This window comes from Lissotriton helveticus, chromosome 1_1, assembly GCF_964261635.1.
Source record: "Lissotriton helveticus chromosome 1_1, aLisHel1.1, whole genome shotgun sequence".
Classification (NCBI taxonomy): Eukaryota; Metazoa; Chordata; class Amphibia; order Caudata; family Salamandridae; genus Lissotriton; species Lissotriton helveticus.
The window spans coordinates 363,707,592-363,726,999 of NC_136057.1; the positions used below are offsets into that span (position 1 = coordinate 363,707,592).

The 19,408-nt window shown below is 42.7% G+C and overlaps 1 protein-coding gene across 2 annotated transcripts in view; it reads right to left on the reverse strand.

Moving 5' to 3' along the window:
* Positions 1–250: 250 nt before the first annotated feature.
* IL17RA (interleukin 17 receptor A) overlaps positions 251–19,408 on the reverse strand; it is a 264,599-nt gene continuing 245,441 nt past the window's right edge. For both annotated transcript variants that reach the window (XM_078673656.1, XM_078673657.1), the window contains 2 exons: positions 12,961–12,978; positions 251–2,286 (listed from right to left, as the gene is read on the reverse strand). In XM_078673656.1, the coding sequence (XP_078529782.1) occupies positions 785–2,286; positions 12,961–12,978 (1,520 nt within the window). In that variant the 3' untranslated portion in view covers positions 251–784. The remainder of the gene's footprint in view (positions 2,287–12,960; positions 12,979–19,408) is intronic.

Sequence of the window (19,408 nt, forward strand, 5' to 3'; positions counted from 1 at the left end):
ACTAATCTGTATCCTACTGCATTGATCCCTCATCACTTAAATGACAATTGACTTATCTCAAAAGAACATGTTGACAAGTTCCATAAGAAGTACCGGAAACACAGATGTGATGCATGCACTTATAAGACAACTTCTTCAGGGTCATCCTTGACACTTATAGATCACATTGGTATATTGCGAGCCCTACTCCTTTTGAAACATGAAAGGACTTTTATAAATTAATCAATGTATTACTACAATCAGAAAGTGGTAATGGACCATAAAACATTTTATTGTATATTATTTTCGTCATTGGAAATGAGTAAATAAAAGTAAGGTAAGGGGCTGTGAACTGCATGCGATGAGTATTATATTTAAGACACTCTTCTGGAGGAAGAACCTTTGGCACCAACATTTGGGTCCTGCTGCTATATTTCTTCGAGATAACGACAAGACCCTACCTCCTCCTTTTTATGTCAATTAACAGATATAGGAAATCCTGCACAATACATTTGTTTACGTAGCTGTGCATGACTGGACAGAACCTTTTTAGCCATGAATGTACAAAATCTTCTTAGATGTTCACTGAGAAGCTTTCACAATTTTGCCCTTTTGCAACAAAAGTGACAACAGTATTTAATAAGTATGAACATCTGAATCTATACACAAAATAATTTCAAGTGAAGGATGTGTTTATTTTGGTCTTCTATTTGAAAATGGGCATCTGTTCATCAACTTGTTTACCCAATCACTTAATAAAAATTATTGCTGAAATGAAGGTTAATGAGTGCTTCTCCATGGTGATTTAAAGAGGACCCACAGCCTGCAAACCCGCGGACTGAAGAAAGAACTGCATGTGCATTTTCTTCACCATCTCCAAATCCTGGGGAGAGATCCCTGTATCAGATGAATCAGGCTCCTTACCCACAGATTTCATGCCATCTCCAGAAGCTTCCAGAGGTGGAGAGGAAGTCCTAGAGCTATAACCCTGATCTGACTGCAGAGACTGTCTCTGATCACCCAAGTCCTTGCCGGGTGAAACTTGCACCAGCTGCTGCTCTTCCTCATCCAAGTGCAGGTGGCCAAAGGAAGTGAGACACTGCTGGAACTGCTTGAGTTGTTCCAGATTCATTTTCTCTTCCTCTGAGAGGTTATCAGTTCCTGGCAATGGCCAATTTTGACTGTCTTTGCTCCCACCCAAGGACAAATGCTCCAAGCCATCGTTAAGAAGGATGTCAGTTTTCAAAGCCAAACCTACTTGAGGTACCGGTACACCTTCTGTCCAATCTGCCGGATATGGCTGCTGCTTCAAGCCAGTGTTTGCATACTCCATGGAGAAAAGAGGTTCCTGCCTCTGTACAAAATCACCCATCCCTGCTGCATCCGAAAAGTATATTTCAGTCTGGTGGGCAGTCTGCTCATAGTGGTTGGCATGAGGCAGCAGAGGCTCAATTCTTGTTACTGCTGCCTCCGGTTCCTGTATGTGGACGTCGACAAATAAACTATCACTGTCTTTTGGCATTATGAAAAACGGCTGTAGTTTTAGGGTGGCACTTTCCCTTAGCAAAGGATCCCAAGAGGCGTCAACACTAACATTCATATCCAATTCCACACTGTGATGACTAGGAGACTCTTCCAAACACTCTTTCATAAACCAATCAGGATGTATTTCCTGAAACTTTCTGAATTTACATATGGCAGCTTGCAGGTATTGGCCACTAGGATGCTGGGTGTAATCTTGGGCAGTGACTTCCTCCACAGAGAGCATTCTCCCTGGCTCATACTGCTCCCGGTCGTGAATTCGAAAGAAAACTTCTTCAAATTTTTCCATAAGTCTATACTTTGATGTAGTTTTGAACGGTTCTGGTATATCATCCTCTGTGCTTATGTCACCAACATAGGCAATGATGTACTTGCCGAAATTTGCCGGAAGCTGGAAATCGGGCATGATCAAGTTAAGAGCGGCAGTGAAACAGTCACCAAAAGGATGTTTACGGTCCTGCCTGAGTGAAACCCTGGGCTTGTCCATCATGGCCTGCCACTTGGCTTGGGCTCCAGAGGAGCACATGATGATGATTTTCCCAGACTGTTTTTCAATGTTCTGCTTTTGACTCGAGAGCCAGGCCATGATTCCCACCTTTGCAATCTCGTTTTCCTGCAGCAGGTCCAGTACTACATCTGCAGCACACTTGACCCTCAAGAAGTCTGCAAGTTTAAGGACCACATCCACATAGAGAGCGTGGTCAGCAGAATATACAATCCAAACCTTTGGATTCTTGGAAAAAGGAGGTGGAGAATCTTCAGTTTCTGGAAAAAAAACAAAATACAATTCAGAACACAAATCAAGACCAGAAACACTTCTGTAATTGAACTGTATCCCTTTTAATTCTGCAAGATGCCTGGATGGTAAAGACTCCTGCATGGTGTACAGTCAGGTTTCCCTACCCTGAGTGCCTGACTGCACATATCTGGTTTCCTGGTTTGTGATTTTGGCCCTAGGGTCACACTAAACTAGCATGTGAGCAGAGGCACAGGCCAATACCTTGTCATGAGTAAATTCCTAGACTTGTCCTGTAACTTTGAGGGGCGTATCAAGCGTTTGGTCATTCAGGGACAGTAGACAACCGCCCCTGTCAAAGATTTAGCATGATGAGTGGTGGTGGCACCATACAGTATTTCTTTAACCACAGTTGTGACCAGAATTTTTTATCGGTCTCACTAAAGTGGAAACCTACTGCTCCGATTATGTTATGCTTACCCAAATCCTAGTTCTACATCCTAAGTGTATATTGTGTGTGTTTGTGCATGTAGCCTTCGTGACACATACATGATGAGTGTAAGTGGGCCAGAGTAATGGAGGCCGCTGGGATCCACTTTGGACCCCACTGGACTGGCCTTTTGCACAAAATGAAGGTGAGGTTGTTTTCCCAGGCAAACAAGTTACTGACCTTCGGTAAAGCTTTCTGAGGGATGCTTTAATCTAATCTAACTGCAGACTCCTCATCTTTACAATATTCCCAAGACACCAAACTGGATCAGTAAGTTTTTTTAGCAATGTTGATACACGCTGCCAGGTGGCTCCGTGCGGCTCCCCTTTGGCCCCATACCATCCTGGAAAGGAAGGAATGGAGCTACATATAAATACTAACCTTCTGTGCCAACGTCACTTCCTTTCTGTCTGTGCCTTCAAATGTGTGTCCGGAGTACTGCTTCCACTTTCTACGCCCTCAGACTAGGAGCATAACGATTGTCAGTACCAGTGTGCAGATCTCTAAATTGGGACCTTTTAAGAAGGTAAATCTCCCCTGAACAGGGAGGTGGAGGTCAGTGAGGAACCTGTGATTTGAGTAGCCGCAGCGCCGTGCCGGTAAGAGCGGTGGGGCCGGGTGGGGAGGGATTTCGACAGAAGAATAAGAGGTGAAATTAATTATTTATTTAATTTTCCATCATGGTCGTCTTTTGAATCCCTCTAACCTGCGCCCACTGTTCTTAACTGCATGGGACACGGCTGGGTTAGAGTTGTTTCCAGAAAGAGCATTACCAAAGGTAAGTAACTTGTTCTTCCGAAAGATACTTCTAACTGCAGATTCCTCACCTTTTGGACAGATACCAAAACAATTCGTCCCAAGATGGAGGATCTGAGGTGTGGCCTCAGATCAAAATGTCCTGCAGGATGAAAAGGAGAAAGTGTCCTTCCCATCGGACCTGGTTTTCAAGGCATTAGTGGTTTGTGAATTGGTCTAAGGACACCCAAGTTTCAGCATGGCAGAACTCAGCACCTCTCTGTGTTAAAGCAGTGGTAACAGCTTTGGCCCCGCTGGGGTGGGCCCTAAGTCCCTCCAGAGGTTGCTTCTTAGCCAGTGTATAGAAGATCTAAAAGCAGAGGACTATCTACCTCAACATAGACCTCTTCTGCATAATCTTTTCCTCCTTTGACCCAGAAAACCCCACAAACAGCTGCCCATGCATCCAAAGGTTAAAGCTCCTTTAGAGTCTAACTGATAAAGTCTCTTCTTGTCTTTTGAGGGGTGAGAAGGGGCAAAGAACACTGATAGGGTGATTGATTGTTCAACATGGACAGGAGCCAAGAGCAAGAAGTCCCCCAGAGTCTTTTGCACCAGTTTGTCTGGAAAAATGGTGGTGTAGAGCAGTTGCCTGGAGTTCACTCACGTGATGGGCTGAAGTGATCACAATGAGGTAGACGGTCTTTAGAACAACCAGAGGAGGCAACAAGCAGTTGTACATTCACTCAAATGACAAACACATGAGAAACGTCAAGACCACGTTAAGGTCGCACTGTGGTGTAACAAACAGTTGGGACAGAACATGAAAGTCAACTGTACTGTATCCAGGACCACTCCACTAAAAGGAAGTTTGTGCAAAGGACTCTGTGTGTGACTTTGGCTCATTGATCGAAAACCCCAACGATAAAAGGAGGTTTGCCATTGTCTGGACTAGAGCGGTTGATCTTGAAGCTGGGAAACTAGATTAAAGTCTTGACAGGGATGCTCAACATCCTGTGATTCTGGGCAAATTACTCAATATTTCCCAGTGCCTAACAAAAATGAATGTGTCTGTCTGTAGGGCAACTAGTGCTGATGTAAAGTGCTCCGATACCTTTGGGTCTAGATAGTGCTATATAAAACTCCCCCAAAAATGTCTATCTTCAACTGCCAGTAGTCAAGGTAGTGGAAACTGGTATCCCCTACCTCCAAAGATGAGGGGTGACAACTACCATCACTTTTTTAAACACTTAAGGTACAGTGTTGAGGCTCAAGGATAGCAGAGCAAACTGAAAATACTCTTGGCCAACCTTGAATTGCATGTCATTGCTGTGGGTCTACAGGACAGGTGTATGAAAATACACGTATTGCATGCCCAAGAATACCATTCAGTTGCCAATGTCCAAGGCAGACAAAATCTGGGACAGTGTGACTATTTTGAATGCGTCCTTCTCCAGGAAGGCGTTCAACACGCGAAGATCTAATAGGCCGAAGGCCTCCATACTTCCAAGGCATGAGGAAATAATTAAAGTAAGAAGTCATCCCTTTTTCCGAGTCCGGAATCCTCTTGATTGCTCTTCTGGAGAGAGACGCTTTCTTTAAAATGGGTAGGTGCTCCTCTGGAAGCTCTGATGTGGGCGGAAGGTGGGGGCGGGGACGAAAGGAGTGGTAGGGCATAGATATGCTGAACGATTTGGAGGACCCATCTGTCACATGTAATGGATCGCTACCCTGGCGGAAAGTGCTAGATCCTGCCGCCCACAGCGTGGTTGTGCACCACTATGACTCTAACCCTGCGATACATCCCCACTGCCATAGTCCCACTGGCTTGGCCCTACAGCTGCCCTGTCCCATGACTCTTACTAGTTTGACATAATACTATCCCCCATAACACTGCCAGCTTCCCATCTCATCTGTCGGTTGCCAGTCCAAAAATAATGGTATTAAAAATGTTTTCCCAAACTGGAAGCACGTTTCCAGTTTTCTCTGATGGTCTTGCACGGATGTGATACAATCAAAAATGGTGGTGGACCTGCCACCCTAATCAAGTGCCCCAATTAATTATTTTAATAAATGTCTATTCAGTTTGAGAAAAAGAGAAATAAAAAGAAAACAAAAAGGTTGTTTACAATAGTTTCCATTGTTAACCCCTTCCGTGCGGGGCACGTTCAGCGGACGTCGCGTGCACTACCTCGGTAGTGCTGCGCACGTTCGCTGAACGTTCCGGCCCCGCCCGCACAATAGAACGTTCCGCACCAGCGCGGAACGTTCGGCGCAGCAGAGGGGTCAGATTTAACCATGAAATCAATAAATAAGGGTGTTCTGTATCTATAAAGCATACACCCTGTAGATCATTTGAATATAAAAGCGTCGATATCTTACATGTGTGCTTGTAAGACAGCTCCATCGAGGAGGAATAAATTACATTCATCCCATGAGAACCCAATACTGGACCGAAACCACCCAAAAATGTTCATGCTTCCGAGGGCTACTCATTGCCTCATAATCCGGCCTTTCCAGCAGCCTGCGTTGAAAACCATGCTTCTATTTCATAATGCTTGGTGTGGCTGGATTACGCCATTGTGGGCTATGTCTCTTTTTGCCACTATCAGGCCTAGACTAAGAAATAGTTTATGGTATCTTGTGAGACGTAGAACATACAGGATGTTCAGTAAAGCTACTCAAGCGTTGGGCGAAATCCATGTGCCCATGACTATGTTGCACTGCCCCCTTTCTGACCCTCCCCCCAACCCTCTAGAGGCTCCACAACTCTAGACAGTATGAACCCGGTGCCCTTCATCTGTTTCTGCCTCCATTTTTAGTGGCGTCCTCACTGCCCGATGGAGAGGTTGGGTGAAAGGCAGTCCCAAAGTTTCTCATAATCTGGTTCTCTGGCTTTAGAGAACTAGTCCAATGATGACACTCTAGAGGCAGGGCTGGATGCAGGATCAAGTTGCTGTGTGCATGAGCAATGATAATATGCATTACTAGACTAATGTTACCAGATTGGGATTTTTTTCAGGCACAAATGATCAACATTGTTCCCACTTATGCAAGATATAAGGATAGTGTGGGAGTGCCAAACAGATGCACTTATACGGACCCCCTGAGTGTGCTGTTTTTTTCATTTGTGTGCTTGAGTCAGAAAGTGCGAGCACATGCATCACAAAAATTCATAAACCATTAAGCAAGTAAATGTAAAGACAGAAAATAAGTCACTAACACATGACATTATTTATAAGCTGGAGTACCCCTGTCACGCCAAAAGGTTACAGAGGGTAAAAATGTTACCGTCTTGGGAGACTTTAATTTTCATATGGAGGACTCTGACAACTCTGAGGTTAGGCTACTTAACGAAATCCTTGACTGCCTTGCAGTCGCAGCCATCATGGCTCACGGGTTGGTTGACTCATTTGCGGGGTCACGCGGAGTGGGGGAAGGGTACTGGTGAGTGGTCGCAAGGGACAGGCGAGTGGTCGCAAGGGACAGGGAGGGTCTTAAATAATGCATTTTAAAAAATTTACTTTTCCCTTGCCCCGTGTCTTCACTGCTCGGTCTGCTCCTGTTTTCCTGCCTCCACAGGAACAGGAAGCAGGCAGCCTCCCTCCACTCCCCTAAGGCAATTACAACACTACGATGGCAGTGTTGTGATTAGTGGGACGCTGACCACACAGCCGTCTATGTGGAGGCCATTTTCTCCATGTAGGCTCAGGGCCTGCAGCAATGGGAAAGCCACTCCTTCCCTGCCTTCGAGCAGAACCGGCCACCCACCAGCCCCAACCAAAGCCTTCTGCTTCCTTGCAGTGCCAGAAGCAGAAACATAAAATGGTTTTATAATATCATTTTATGTTTCTGCTTCTCACACTGCGAGAAAGCAGTGGGGCAACGCCCCTCCGCCCACATGGAGGAGCCGCCCCTGCTGCCTTGGACTATCTCAGCAGCTTATGGCCCCCAGCAGTTCAAGAGATAATGCCCTTTATTTGGTCAGACCAAAGTGCTGTGACTTTCTTTCTGATGCGCCCCGTTCCAGCCAAACGATTATGTAACTGGCACAACGACTATCTAGTAGTAACTTCAAGGGGGTCTCAACAGAGTCCTCGGTCAGTGCCTTCAACAGTACTCCCTTTGCCATCCACGATGAGGTGAGAAAGGGGTGGAAGTTTCTCAGATTGGTTGCAGACTGCAGCTGATCTGGTAGCTCCCCTAAAGGAATATAAGTTAAACAGGAAAGTGCTAACTGCGCCCTATTTTATGGAGCATCTGAGGCTCCTTAGGCAGATGTGTCGCCGCCAGGAACGTGTTTAGAGGAATCACTATTGGGAACAGGAGAGAGCCCTATATAAGGATGCCGTCAGAGGATACAAACTTTCCATTAAGGAAGAAAAGGCACTCTACTGTAACAACAAATTTGAGACGATAAACTCTCCCAAAGAGATTTTCACATTTTTCATCAGCTCTCCTACCCCCTGACCTGCCCAGAGCTGGAGGGATTCCAAGAGATCTGCAACAAGCTTGCATATTTCTTCCAGGCTAACATTGCCAATATCTACTCAGAGCTGGACGCTCAAAGCACTTCAGAGAAGGTGCAGGGGGGTCCCAGGAGGGAAGCACAGCAACATTCTCTAGTTTTATTAAAGGCTAAGGAAGAACATGTGCAGTTGCTTGAGGTTTTCTCACTTCTAACACCTGAATTTACGGAGTCAGTTACTTAAAATCAAGTTGGAATCCCCATGGGAACCCTGTGTCATTAAAATTTTGCACTCGCTAGCTGGCACAGTGGCTTGCCCCCTCACAACAATCATGAACACTGCTATTATGGCAGGACACTACCAGAGTCCTGGGAAGAGGCCCTAATTAGACCCTTACTTAAGAAACCTAGGGCCAGATGTAGGTAATTCTATTTTACCGACTCATAAATACCGAATTTTACCGATTCGGTATTTATGAATCGGTAAAATAGAAGGTGGGAGATGTAGGTAAAATCGGTATTTGAAATACCGATTCTGTAAAAATCGGTATTTACCGATTCTGTAATTACAGAATCGGTATTTCCCATTGATTCCTATGGGCTTTGAAGCCCATAGGAATCAATGGGAAATACCGATTCTGTAATTACAGAATCGGTAAATACTGAATTCTGCAAGGGTGCAGGGGGTGTCACTTTGACACCCTCTAGCACCCCAAATACAGGCATGTGTGCCATGTGGCAGACAGACATGCCCTAAGGGCACGTCTGTCTGTCACATGGCATAGGTGTGCATGCACACATCTGCATGCACACCTGGATTCGGTATTTTACCACCCAATTGGATTGGGTGGTAAAATACCGAATCTGTAAGGCCTTAGGGACTCAGAAGAGTCCCACCTACATCTGGCAGTTACAGAATCGGTAAAAATACCGATTCTGTATTTTACCGATTCGGTAAATTTACCGAATCGGTAAAATTGGCCCCCTACATCACAAATACCCATTTACCGGTCGGTAAATGGCCTCCTACATCTGGCCCCTAATCTTTATCCCAGTGACCTCTAGAACTACAGGCTGATCTCGCTGCTTCCAGTCCCAGCAAAGGTCCTGGAAAAACACCTCAATGAAGCTCTGATGAGGCATGCAGAGGGACAGGATCTCCTGGATATTTCGTAGTATGGCTTTAGTAGCAACCACAAGATTGAAACTGCCTTGGTTGCTGTAACGGACAGATGAAGAAAAGGCCGCTGCATTGAACCTGTTGGATCTCCCTGCAGCTTTTGACACCATCTCTCCCGCCCTGTTAATGGAGAACTTGATGACATTGTGTATCATGGACAAAGCTCTGAATCTGCGGTTTCTTTTGGGTAGAGCACAAAGAGTTGCTCTAAATCAGTTCCATTCAGAACCTTTTTCACTGCCTTGTGGGGTTCCTCGGGGCTCTTCTTTGAGCCCTCCACTATTTAATCTGTGCATTTCCCCACTGGCCAAACTAATTTGTTCTTTTGGATTGAAGGTTGTTTCATATGCTGAAGACACATAGATTATCCAGCTAATTTCAATCTTTGTATGATGGCTGTAGCTGCATGGATGGGAAAGAACTATCTGAAACTTAATGGAGATACAACGGAGGTCTTGCTCTTTGGATGTCAATCTTCGACTTGGAATAGCACTTGGTGGCCGGAGACATTAGGTACCCTACCGAGGCCAGATAAAAACAGTGAAGAATATGGGCATTACTCTAGATGGGGTGCTGTAATTGAAGAGCCAGGTCAATCGCACAGTGTCAACTTGCTTTTGGACAATCAAATTGTTGAGGAAAATTACCCGTTCGGTTCGGAAACAGGTTGTGCTTGCTTTGGTTACCTCTAGGATAGATCACTGTATTGCATTCTACCTCCAGGCCAACAAGATGACCATTGCAAAGTTGCAACTGGTACAGTATGCGGAAGCAAGACTCATGATGTATATACCTGTGCCGCAGTCGACATCAAAAAGTCTTGGTGATCTGCATTGGCTTTCAGCAGAAAAACGCATATTGTTTAAGGCACTCTGCATTGTTCATAAAGCCCTCCCCTCGGCAAGTCCAGCGGATATTAAAGCCAAGTTCCAATGGTATGTGCCAGCCAGAAATCTCTGGTCTGCAGCTCATAATCAGGTGATCGTTCCTAGAGTCTACAGGAAGAAATGGAGAGGCAGAGCCTTTTCGGTTGTGGCTGCATGGCTGTAAAGTGTCTATCCCTAAATCAATCTTACCTCCAAAAAGTTACATCTTACTTTTAGAAAGGTGTTACAAACTTGGCTCTTTACACTTTAGTAAGGTACAGGAGATTCTGGGAATTTTTCTCATCTCTTTCCCTTTTTCAGCTCCTGCCTACCAGCCTAGTAAGACTACAGCGGCATGATGCCCATGGGCTTTTGTTGAGATCTAGAAATATCAATAATCATTTTAATCATCATGAGTTACTGTCGGCCTCTGCCTCATGCATCTGCTGCACACTAGGTCCCCATTACCCGACATGGGCGGGCATCATTGTTGGTGGGTGTGTGATGGCTGATACAGTGACATACAACCAGGTTGTAGAGAGAGCATGCGCACCACCTCCATAGATTTTAAACTGGTTCAAAACAAAGGTGAGAAATGGCTGCATAACTCCACGCACTGCGCATTGCTTCTACTAATTAACAGACTAGCATCCCAAGGCATCGAGCCCCATCTTCAGGAAATGATGACAATGGGAAAAAAGACAATAAGAAAGAGTATTAGCAGGGAGAGAAGAGAACAGGGAGACCTTGTTGGTGTAAGAGAGAAGGGAGAAAAAGATTCAAGGTCTTATAGCTGTGAAGTATGTGATATGAAGAGTGAAGAGAAGACTGGGGAAAGGAAAGAAATCATGTTAAGGAGACAGAGCAGAGGGGGGGGGGAGAAGGGAAAGCAAGTTAAAGGGAGAGATAAGGTAAACCAGATACATAATGAGAACCAGAGGAAGCTAGAGGAGGACGAAAGAAGGAAGCTGAGGTATGGATAAAAAAAAGAACGCACATGAGGGATATAAGCAAGCGAGTAAGTGAGAGACAGGGAAGGTAAGTATGCAATAGACAAAAAGCGATAAATAGATCACCACAGATAGGGTTAAATAAAGGAGCGACAGCACTTGTATAGCAGCACTGGTGACAAGGAGCACTCTACAAAGAGAGAGAAGATGAAAATTGATAAAGGGAGAGGAGGAGAGACAGATAAAGAGGCAGGGGAAGGCAGAGAGCTAGAAAACTTTACAATAGAAGGAGAGGCAACAAGTGTGAATTAAAGGAGACAGTTCCAGCACTTAACAGGATTATTCCCTGCAGGTAAGCAAACACAGTTTTATCAGAAATGGAAATTACCCCACTCAGAAACTTGTCCGAACATTTGTATGAGTTATATCTTTGGGCCTTTTCACCAGAATCTTAGTACCCATTCAGTACCTTGTTGAGACCATTTGATCATCTCGTCCAACACCAGATAAGGACTGCAAAAAGTTGGTAAAAGAGTAGTCCACCGATACCATTGAAAAATAATTCTTCATAGCAAATCACTATTCCCTTAAACTTCAAGCAAACCCAACGGCATTCAGGACATCAATTAACAAGTGTAGTGTTAGCTCGCTCAAGAAATGTAAGTCTTCCTCACAAAAAGCATTAAATATTTTCCAAAGATCTCCCCAAACATAAAAAATATTGTAGGGCTCTAGACTGCAGATAGAAAACGATATTACGAAGAAGTTTCAGAAAAGCAACCATTAAAGCCAAGTATGAAGAAGACGACATGATACAGCAAAGTTTAGATTTTCTTTTTTTAACAATGCACCGAAAACCACACTGTCTTGAGCAACCTTAGATATGGCTAGCAAACTTTACCATTTCTTGATCAATAAAATCAGAGAGACGCATGGGATAACATTTTAGCCTTGCACGCTACCCATGACTCATTGGCAATCAACCCTCAAAATTGTAGAATACCTCACAATCATGGCCACTGATTTCTCAAAACCATGCGGAAAGCAGGACATTTCTGTAGCAGACACCAGACTGCCAGATCAAGTGGTTGTACCATAACCAAACAGGATATGGCAACACCACTTCGAAAAAAAAACACAGCTACCCTCTTTGAAGGTGCTAGCTTCAGACCCATCTTGAATCCACCCTTCTTCAGCCAAGTGTTGAAAAAGATAATTCCAAAGCAACATATAAACTCATATAAACTCATCAAGTTCTATCGATCTGGCTTTCGCCTTGAATATGAGAGTCATCAGTAATGGAAGTTCAGGAGCACCTCCTTGAGTCGTAAGACTATGAAAGCCCCGCAGCATGTGGGTGGCATTTATGAAGACAGTCCTCAAATAGTTCAGTCCCTTAATTGTCAGGTGGTCTTAACAAGTGTAAGCGCAATCCTATTTGAATGCAACTGGAAGTCACCAATACCTTTAACTTCTACCACTGGCTCACCAAGAACTTCACTCGCATCGCGGAAAGGAGTCTGCTCATGCCTAGTCTACTTTCCACAAAAAGAAAGATAGGGTTTCAATATTCTTCTTTCTAACTGGCATGTGGTATATTTGGTTTGGAGACACATGCAGCAGACCCAGTTTAGGAAATACACAAGAGCAATTCTGCTGTTAGGAAAATAACAGAACTTGGTTGCTCCGACTATATGCTTCTTTGGCAATGAACAACGCTTAACACTGACACACAGAAAAGACACATACGCTTACTTATCTTCATGTTCCCCAAAAATGAAGGCAGAACCCAAGCTAAGAAGAAAGCATGCTGATAGGAAGGCAGCATAACCATTTTAGAGAGTTTGGCTATCAAATCTCACTTTATGAGAAGCAGAAACAGTACATTCAGTAAGCTCCTCGCAGAGGGGAAACTAAATACAGGAACTCCAACACTAAATAGCAGAATGTGTTAGGAAAGACATGGCAGCAAAGTAAAGCTACTTGGCGGCTTTCTGGAATCTCCACAGCTTACCTTCTGGCTTCATTTGGCCTGTAATAAAAATAAGAAACACAACTTGTAAGTCGAAATCAATCTAAAGCCCAACTAGAAAAAAGACATTTACCTTATCAACCCTTTTTTACCATCTTATGGGAATATTGCCCTTGATGATGGACAAAACGCCTGAAGAAAATAACAACCATTGGCAATAGTTAAATTGATTTTTTTTTAATTTCAAGCATACACCACAAAAAGAAGCATACACCACTAAAAGAAAAAGAAAAAATGCTACCTGCGCGTGGTGGTCATATGTTGGCAATAACAAAATATATATTTTAAAACATTAACCAATCGCATATATTATATTATTAGAACAGTAAGGTTGATTCCTAGCAGAAAGTGTACTTAGTAGAAGTATGGAAACACTTACATTGTAATGCACATCACTGAAAAATGATTCATTTTAGTGTACAGAAATAAAACTTGTTTTTTAATTACTGTAACTTACAGTTTATACACAAAAGGATGCCTAAAATAATAAAATAGATGTTGAGGAATGGAAAGAAAAACATTGAAAATGTAAACGTGTGACCGTTGAGCCCTGGCAATAAGGTGCACTTATTTTTAGGGAAATGTCCAAGTGAGCAAGAGAGCAAATGGCTAAAGTGGACTGACCCTCTGTCCTTGCAGCATGGTTGCTTTACGTGGGAAAAGTGTTTTTTGTGTTGCTAATGACTTCGGCCCCGTTTGAAGAATCTCCATGAAACTTTCCAAAAAGGTACTACTTTGTGACTAGTTTGTGCATGGAACGTTTTGGGGTAATCCGTCAAGCAGGGGCAATAAAAAAGGGGCCCCAAAACACTAAATCCCCATGCATTTTCCATAGACTTCTAGACGGGGCTTCAGCAAAAACTGCTAAACTAAATTACACCAAATTTGATAGAAACATAGATGTGGTCCACAGATTGTGTTTTTTGTTATTTGGTGAAATTTGTTCAATAGTTTTTGAGAAATTAAGTGTAAAAAACAATTGTATATTTTTGCAGTTGGGCTAGTGAGAGTCTCACGGGTGTCCCACAAGAGCACAAAATCAAAAACAGAGCCATGTGATTGGTGGAGAGACTAGTTTTACCCGTGAGCCTTCACGCCCTCGCAGGAGCGAGAGGCTCCCACGAGTCTCGTAAAAGCGAGCACTCCAATTGGCTAGCTGTTGGAATTTTCTAAAAGAAATGGCCGGCATTACTGTTTATTGTGAAAAAAGGTGTTGGGAAATGAAGTAAAAAAAAAGCTATAGAAGGGGACAGCAGAAAGGCATGTCGTGCCTATGAGAAGCTGGCCTGGCATATGCTTTCTGCTATTCTAGTGGGCACCTTGCACCAGTCCAAATGACCCTTATTGATGGTAGGTTTAAAGACAACCTATATAGAAAGCTATCCTAGTGGTTGCTGTGGAGAGCAGACTTCAGGCTAAGACTTGAAGAAATGTAGAGCAGCTTGTTTTACCAGTCTATAATCTCATAAATGACTAAATGAAAGGAGAACCACACCAGGTATATATAAAATATATGTATTTATTATAAACACATCCCTCTAGTCTCTTTATGAGGCTAGAAGCAAAATTACATACAGTAAACTTATTTAGCACACAGTAAATTAGCACAATATATGGTTAGCCCTAGGGGCGTACCAAACCATATACTAAGAAAGTGGTATAAGAACCACGATAGACATAGAGACAAGGCCTAGGGCCTGTAGAACCGCTGGGGCCACTAGGAACCACCCAAGGTAGTGACACAGGGGACCCACTGGGGACGCGTGCAGTGTCTAAACACAGCCGCGAATCACCACTGACTTCTACGGAAAAAGTTGCGATTAGAATTTTGAAGATTAGGGACACTTAGAAGTGGACTTGGAGCAAACCCCTTTAGAACTAGGCAGTTCTAGAGTAAATTTGGTAAAAAAATTAATAAATGGTGGCCACTGGCACTCCTTGTTTATTGTTTGCGTAGACTTCTTTATGTCAAGCTTTATTCTCGTTTTTCTTCTTTAGCGTGCTGTTCGGTGTCAAAGGGCGGCCTGTCCCTAGGTTAGTAATGATCTAATGAGTATGTGGTTAGTGATGCTCTATCACAACCAAACCAAGCGCACAGCGTTATAATGTTTTTGCTACTATTCCTGTTTGAATATCCAATTACTTCAACTCTAAAATTTCGTTCAACATGAATCTCTTATTTATTTAGATTATTTCATTAGAGTTATTTTGCTCATTATTTCTCTATTGTAAATTTAAACTTTAGATCATTACAATCAGTCATTTTTATACATATTTTCAATTGATCATACATTGTATTTCATTTCATACAAGTATCATTTACAATTTACGGCGATTGTTGCGGTGGTTGGCCCGATGCATTTCGGGACCGTTGTCCCTTCTTCAGGGGCCTCTTCGCAATTCCACTCGTTTTCGTATCGTCTGAATAATTGCCACGATTATGTCTTCAATGAAGAATCTCGTTCGTGATCTTCGAAATGAAAGAACGAGCTAATTTTACACCGCGTTTCACTGATATTCAGCGGAAACCCGAAATCTGACTATCAGTGAAACGCGGTGTAAAATTAGCTCGTTCTTTCGTTTCGTTTCATTTCGTTTCGAAGATCACAAACAAGATTCTTCTTCTTCTTCTAGGGTGAAAACATCTTTTGGATGTCCCTGGCCCGTCCCCATAAAGTGCTTTATGAACCAGGCATAGGGCCTTGAATTCCACATGCTGCTGAACAGGGAGCCAATGCAATGCTCTGATACCTGCCGAGGTTGGTTGGCCTCTAGGTATATTTAGAAGCAGCCTTGCTGTGGCATTCTGTAGGGACTGCAGCTCTCTCATCTGGGTTTTATCAATGCCCAACAACAAAGCATTGCAGTAATCAAGTTTGGATAACAAGGGAGCCACCACCACCGTCTTTTGTAGTTCCTGTGAGATGAAAGGAAATATCTTTTTCAAGGTTTTTATTAGAAAGAAGCAGGAAGAGGTGAGGCTGTTTACCAGGAGTCATTCCACAGGGATCGGCCCTGACCAAACTCTATAACCTATGTCTTATCTGTGTTAATTTTCAGGAAGCTGTGGTTCATCCAGGTCATAATCTCAATAAGGCATGAATGAAACCTAACAGCTGTATCTTCAGGTTGCTAAGCTATCGAGATTACAAGCTGAGAATCATCAGCATAGGATACCAGGGCGAATCCGTGCTTCCTGATTAGTCTGGCCAGGAGAATGACATAGATGTTAAACATCGTTGGGGATAAGGCCGATCCCTGTGGGACCCCACAGGGAAGATGGAAACTGTCGGATTGCAGACCCTCCCAATACAGGCTCTGCTCCCTCCCCTCCAAAAACGATGAGAAGAGGGTCAGGCAAGTACCCTCGATCCCCACTTCCTTCAGCCGCTGCACTAACACTGTGGTTCATGGTGTCAAAAGCTACTGACAGGTCTAAAAGTACAAGGACTGCTCAGTAAATGTTTGTATTGAAGACTAACTCTGAGTGCACGTGACAGTTGACTTGTGTTCATTATGTTCCACACAAGTTTTTTGGTACTGCAACAAAAATTTCCAGCAGGGCAAAGATTCTACATACTACGTACTAAGTATTGTAGGTAGCCTTCAGTAATAGGACAGAATTGTCTCAGCAGGACAGTTTCTACGTAACATAGAAGACTGAGTGCACCAGGTGCTAACCTATGTATATGTACCTGTGTTCCTTTAGAAGATGGAAAAGTTTTTAACACACTATGAAGGCCGCAGGTAGTATGATCTTTAGCACCTTCAGACCGTGGTTATTTTAAGTCAACAGTCACTCTTTGGACAAGTTTTGCAGAGTGTACACAGTTTGTAGGAGATACTTTTTAATACTCTGTGGTGTATTGCTCATTGAGAGTCTTACTGTCAGCAAATAATGTGGTACAGAGTAAACTCTCCCCATAGAGTAAACATTGTTAACAGTACCCACTTTCCTACTCATATTCATTTAATTTCTCAACATAGGTTCTGTGACTGTCAGGGTTTTGATACAGGTAAAGACTCTCCGTGTTAGGGAATTAGTAATGTAACAGGACTTGAGTATCTGGAGGAATTTGGGGTTCCGTGAACAGTTGTATACATATTGAACATAGTGTGCAGGATAGGTTACCCTTTTATCTGTGCTTAATAGTCAACATGAACTGGCCTACCCATGAAGTGTATTGTATAGGGTTCATGTTTCACATAACACAAGCTTGCTTTACCTATGGTGGGTGTATGTATAATAGCAGTAAAAACGCTTTCATATTTTTCTGAGCTATTGTACACTTACTTTCATAGTTGTAATGGTATACTCTTTATGAAGCAATGCGTACAAAAGAAGCTTGGATGATGTAATCAGTGATGCATTAAATGATGTTATAGAATATGTCATGAGGGATGTCATATGTGAGGTCATAGGAAGTTCATGGCAGGTGCGCAAGTTATAGTTAGTGCTGCTAACTATAACTGGTGGATTTCTGTGATTGTGTTTAGTTCAAAACGTTATCGTTGTCACTGACAAATTCACCTAACTATAGCATTGATTTAACCTTTGGATTTTCAGTGAATCTATCTATCTATCTATCTATCTATCTATCTATCTATCTATCTATCTATCTATCTATCTATCTATCTATCTATCTATCTATCTATCTATCTATCTATCTATCCTTCCTAAAGGCAGTCGCCAGTAGATAGTTATAGTCTGTTTCAAATTACACAATACCCCTGCTGTGTCTGTCCTGTTCCTTCTTTACTCTCTCTTCTACCATCTTCAGTCCCTGTGCTGGGGTCCCCTATTCCAGCCTCCAGGTCCACATCTCCGTTTGCTCATAAATCCTTTTTCCAGCTAGCCGTCCTGTACTTTATAAGAGTTTCCATGTATTCTAGTAGTGCATAGAGTTTCATTGCACTACTTTAATATATATGAGAGTGCAATCAGCTCAGTAAAAGTTCCTAACGGATCATACAGGCTTTTTGGCAATCTTTGCCAGAGAAACCGCCACAGCTCTCTTTTCACACAACAAACCTTAGCAATTATTTGCTTACTATTAGTGTAGGTTGTGCTCTTGCTCTCAGTGCATCCATCAATTGTTAGTTATATAGCAAAGTAGGCAAAAGTAGTAGACTACTGTACATTCATGAGGGAAGGGGTTGGGAGACTACTGGAGATTATGCAGATCAGCTTATATAGCTACATTAATGTCAAATGGCTAAACGTCCTGGGAATTTTGTTACATATGGTAGAATATTGTAAAATCACAGACCAATTGTTTGAAACTAAATTTTGGCAAAATAGACTTTAATATAGATAGTGTTTTACACAATGGTTAAAGAAATGGATTAATATTTAAAATTGTGATTTGGACTATAATCACTGTATTAAAATGTTAAGGATAGGGACATTACGAAAATATCTCCCTGTTAAAGTTTTGCAATTGTATCTATCTTTGACCAAATCTGGATATGGAGATGTGTTTAATTTACCTGCATTTTAAGTCAGAGGGTATTCAAGTTGAAGATAATTTATGGCTCAATCAATCGGTTCATGCAAATAGAAATTAAAAATTCTGTACCCTTCTTTAAAGGGTGATCACAAGTTATTTGTGTGTCCAGTGTTAATAAACACTCATCAACCTTATATACTGCCAGTTATTGTTTAGATTTCGTATTGTAGCACGGTCGGAATCTATGGCATTCTTTTACTCACCTGAGTCAACATTTGTTCTTATTTACTGAAAATGTTTAACACATTGCTATTTGCATGATTTCCTCTTCTAACCACTGTACTACTCAGTCACCCAACCTTCCCTACTATTATTAACTGGTCCTACCATTTCCTGCTATGGTTCTCTTGCTGCTCCTCCGCGGATTAGTAGTCCACTTCCGCACTGTATTTCAGGTGAGGTCTTATCCTACTCCAGTCTGTAAGTATCTCCAGTTCTACCTGTCCTGATGCATGTCAATTACATACTATACAAAATTTGCACTAAACTGTCTTCTATTGATTTCCGAGAATACCAAAAAAAGATTACATTTGCATCAAAACTCTTGCTAACCAGGTTTCAGTAGCTCATATGGTCACTAAGGAGGTTGTTACAAGCCTGAAGTTATACGGATTCTGGCACTGGCTTCTCCTTGCACCTGAATTGGGATAGTAACTAGGGTGCGGACTACATCTCGTACAGATAATTACCCGTACAATTTCACCAGGTCAAACGAGGAGCAAATCATGTGGTCAAACTGCATGAAATCGGAGATTGAGCACCATGCGAAACACACAAGCTAAGCTGTTAGTGGGATAACTCGATTCCAATGCCTAAGATGTATTATGATGTGCAAATGGTGTACCCATTAATTACCATACCCCGTGGCATCAGTATTTACAGAATAGACATTTTATGCATCAAATGGTGAGCAACAAATA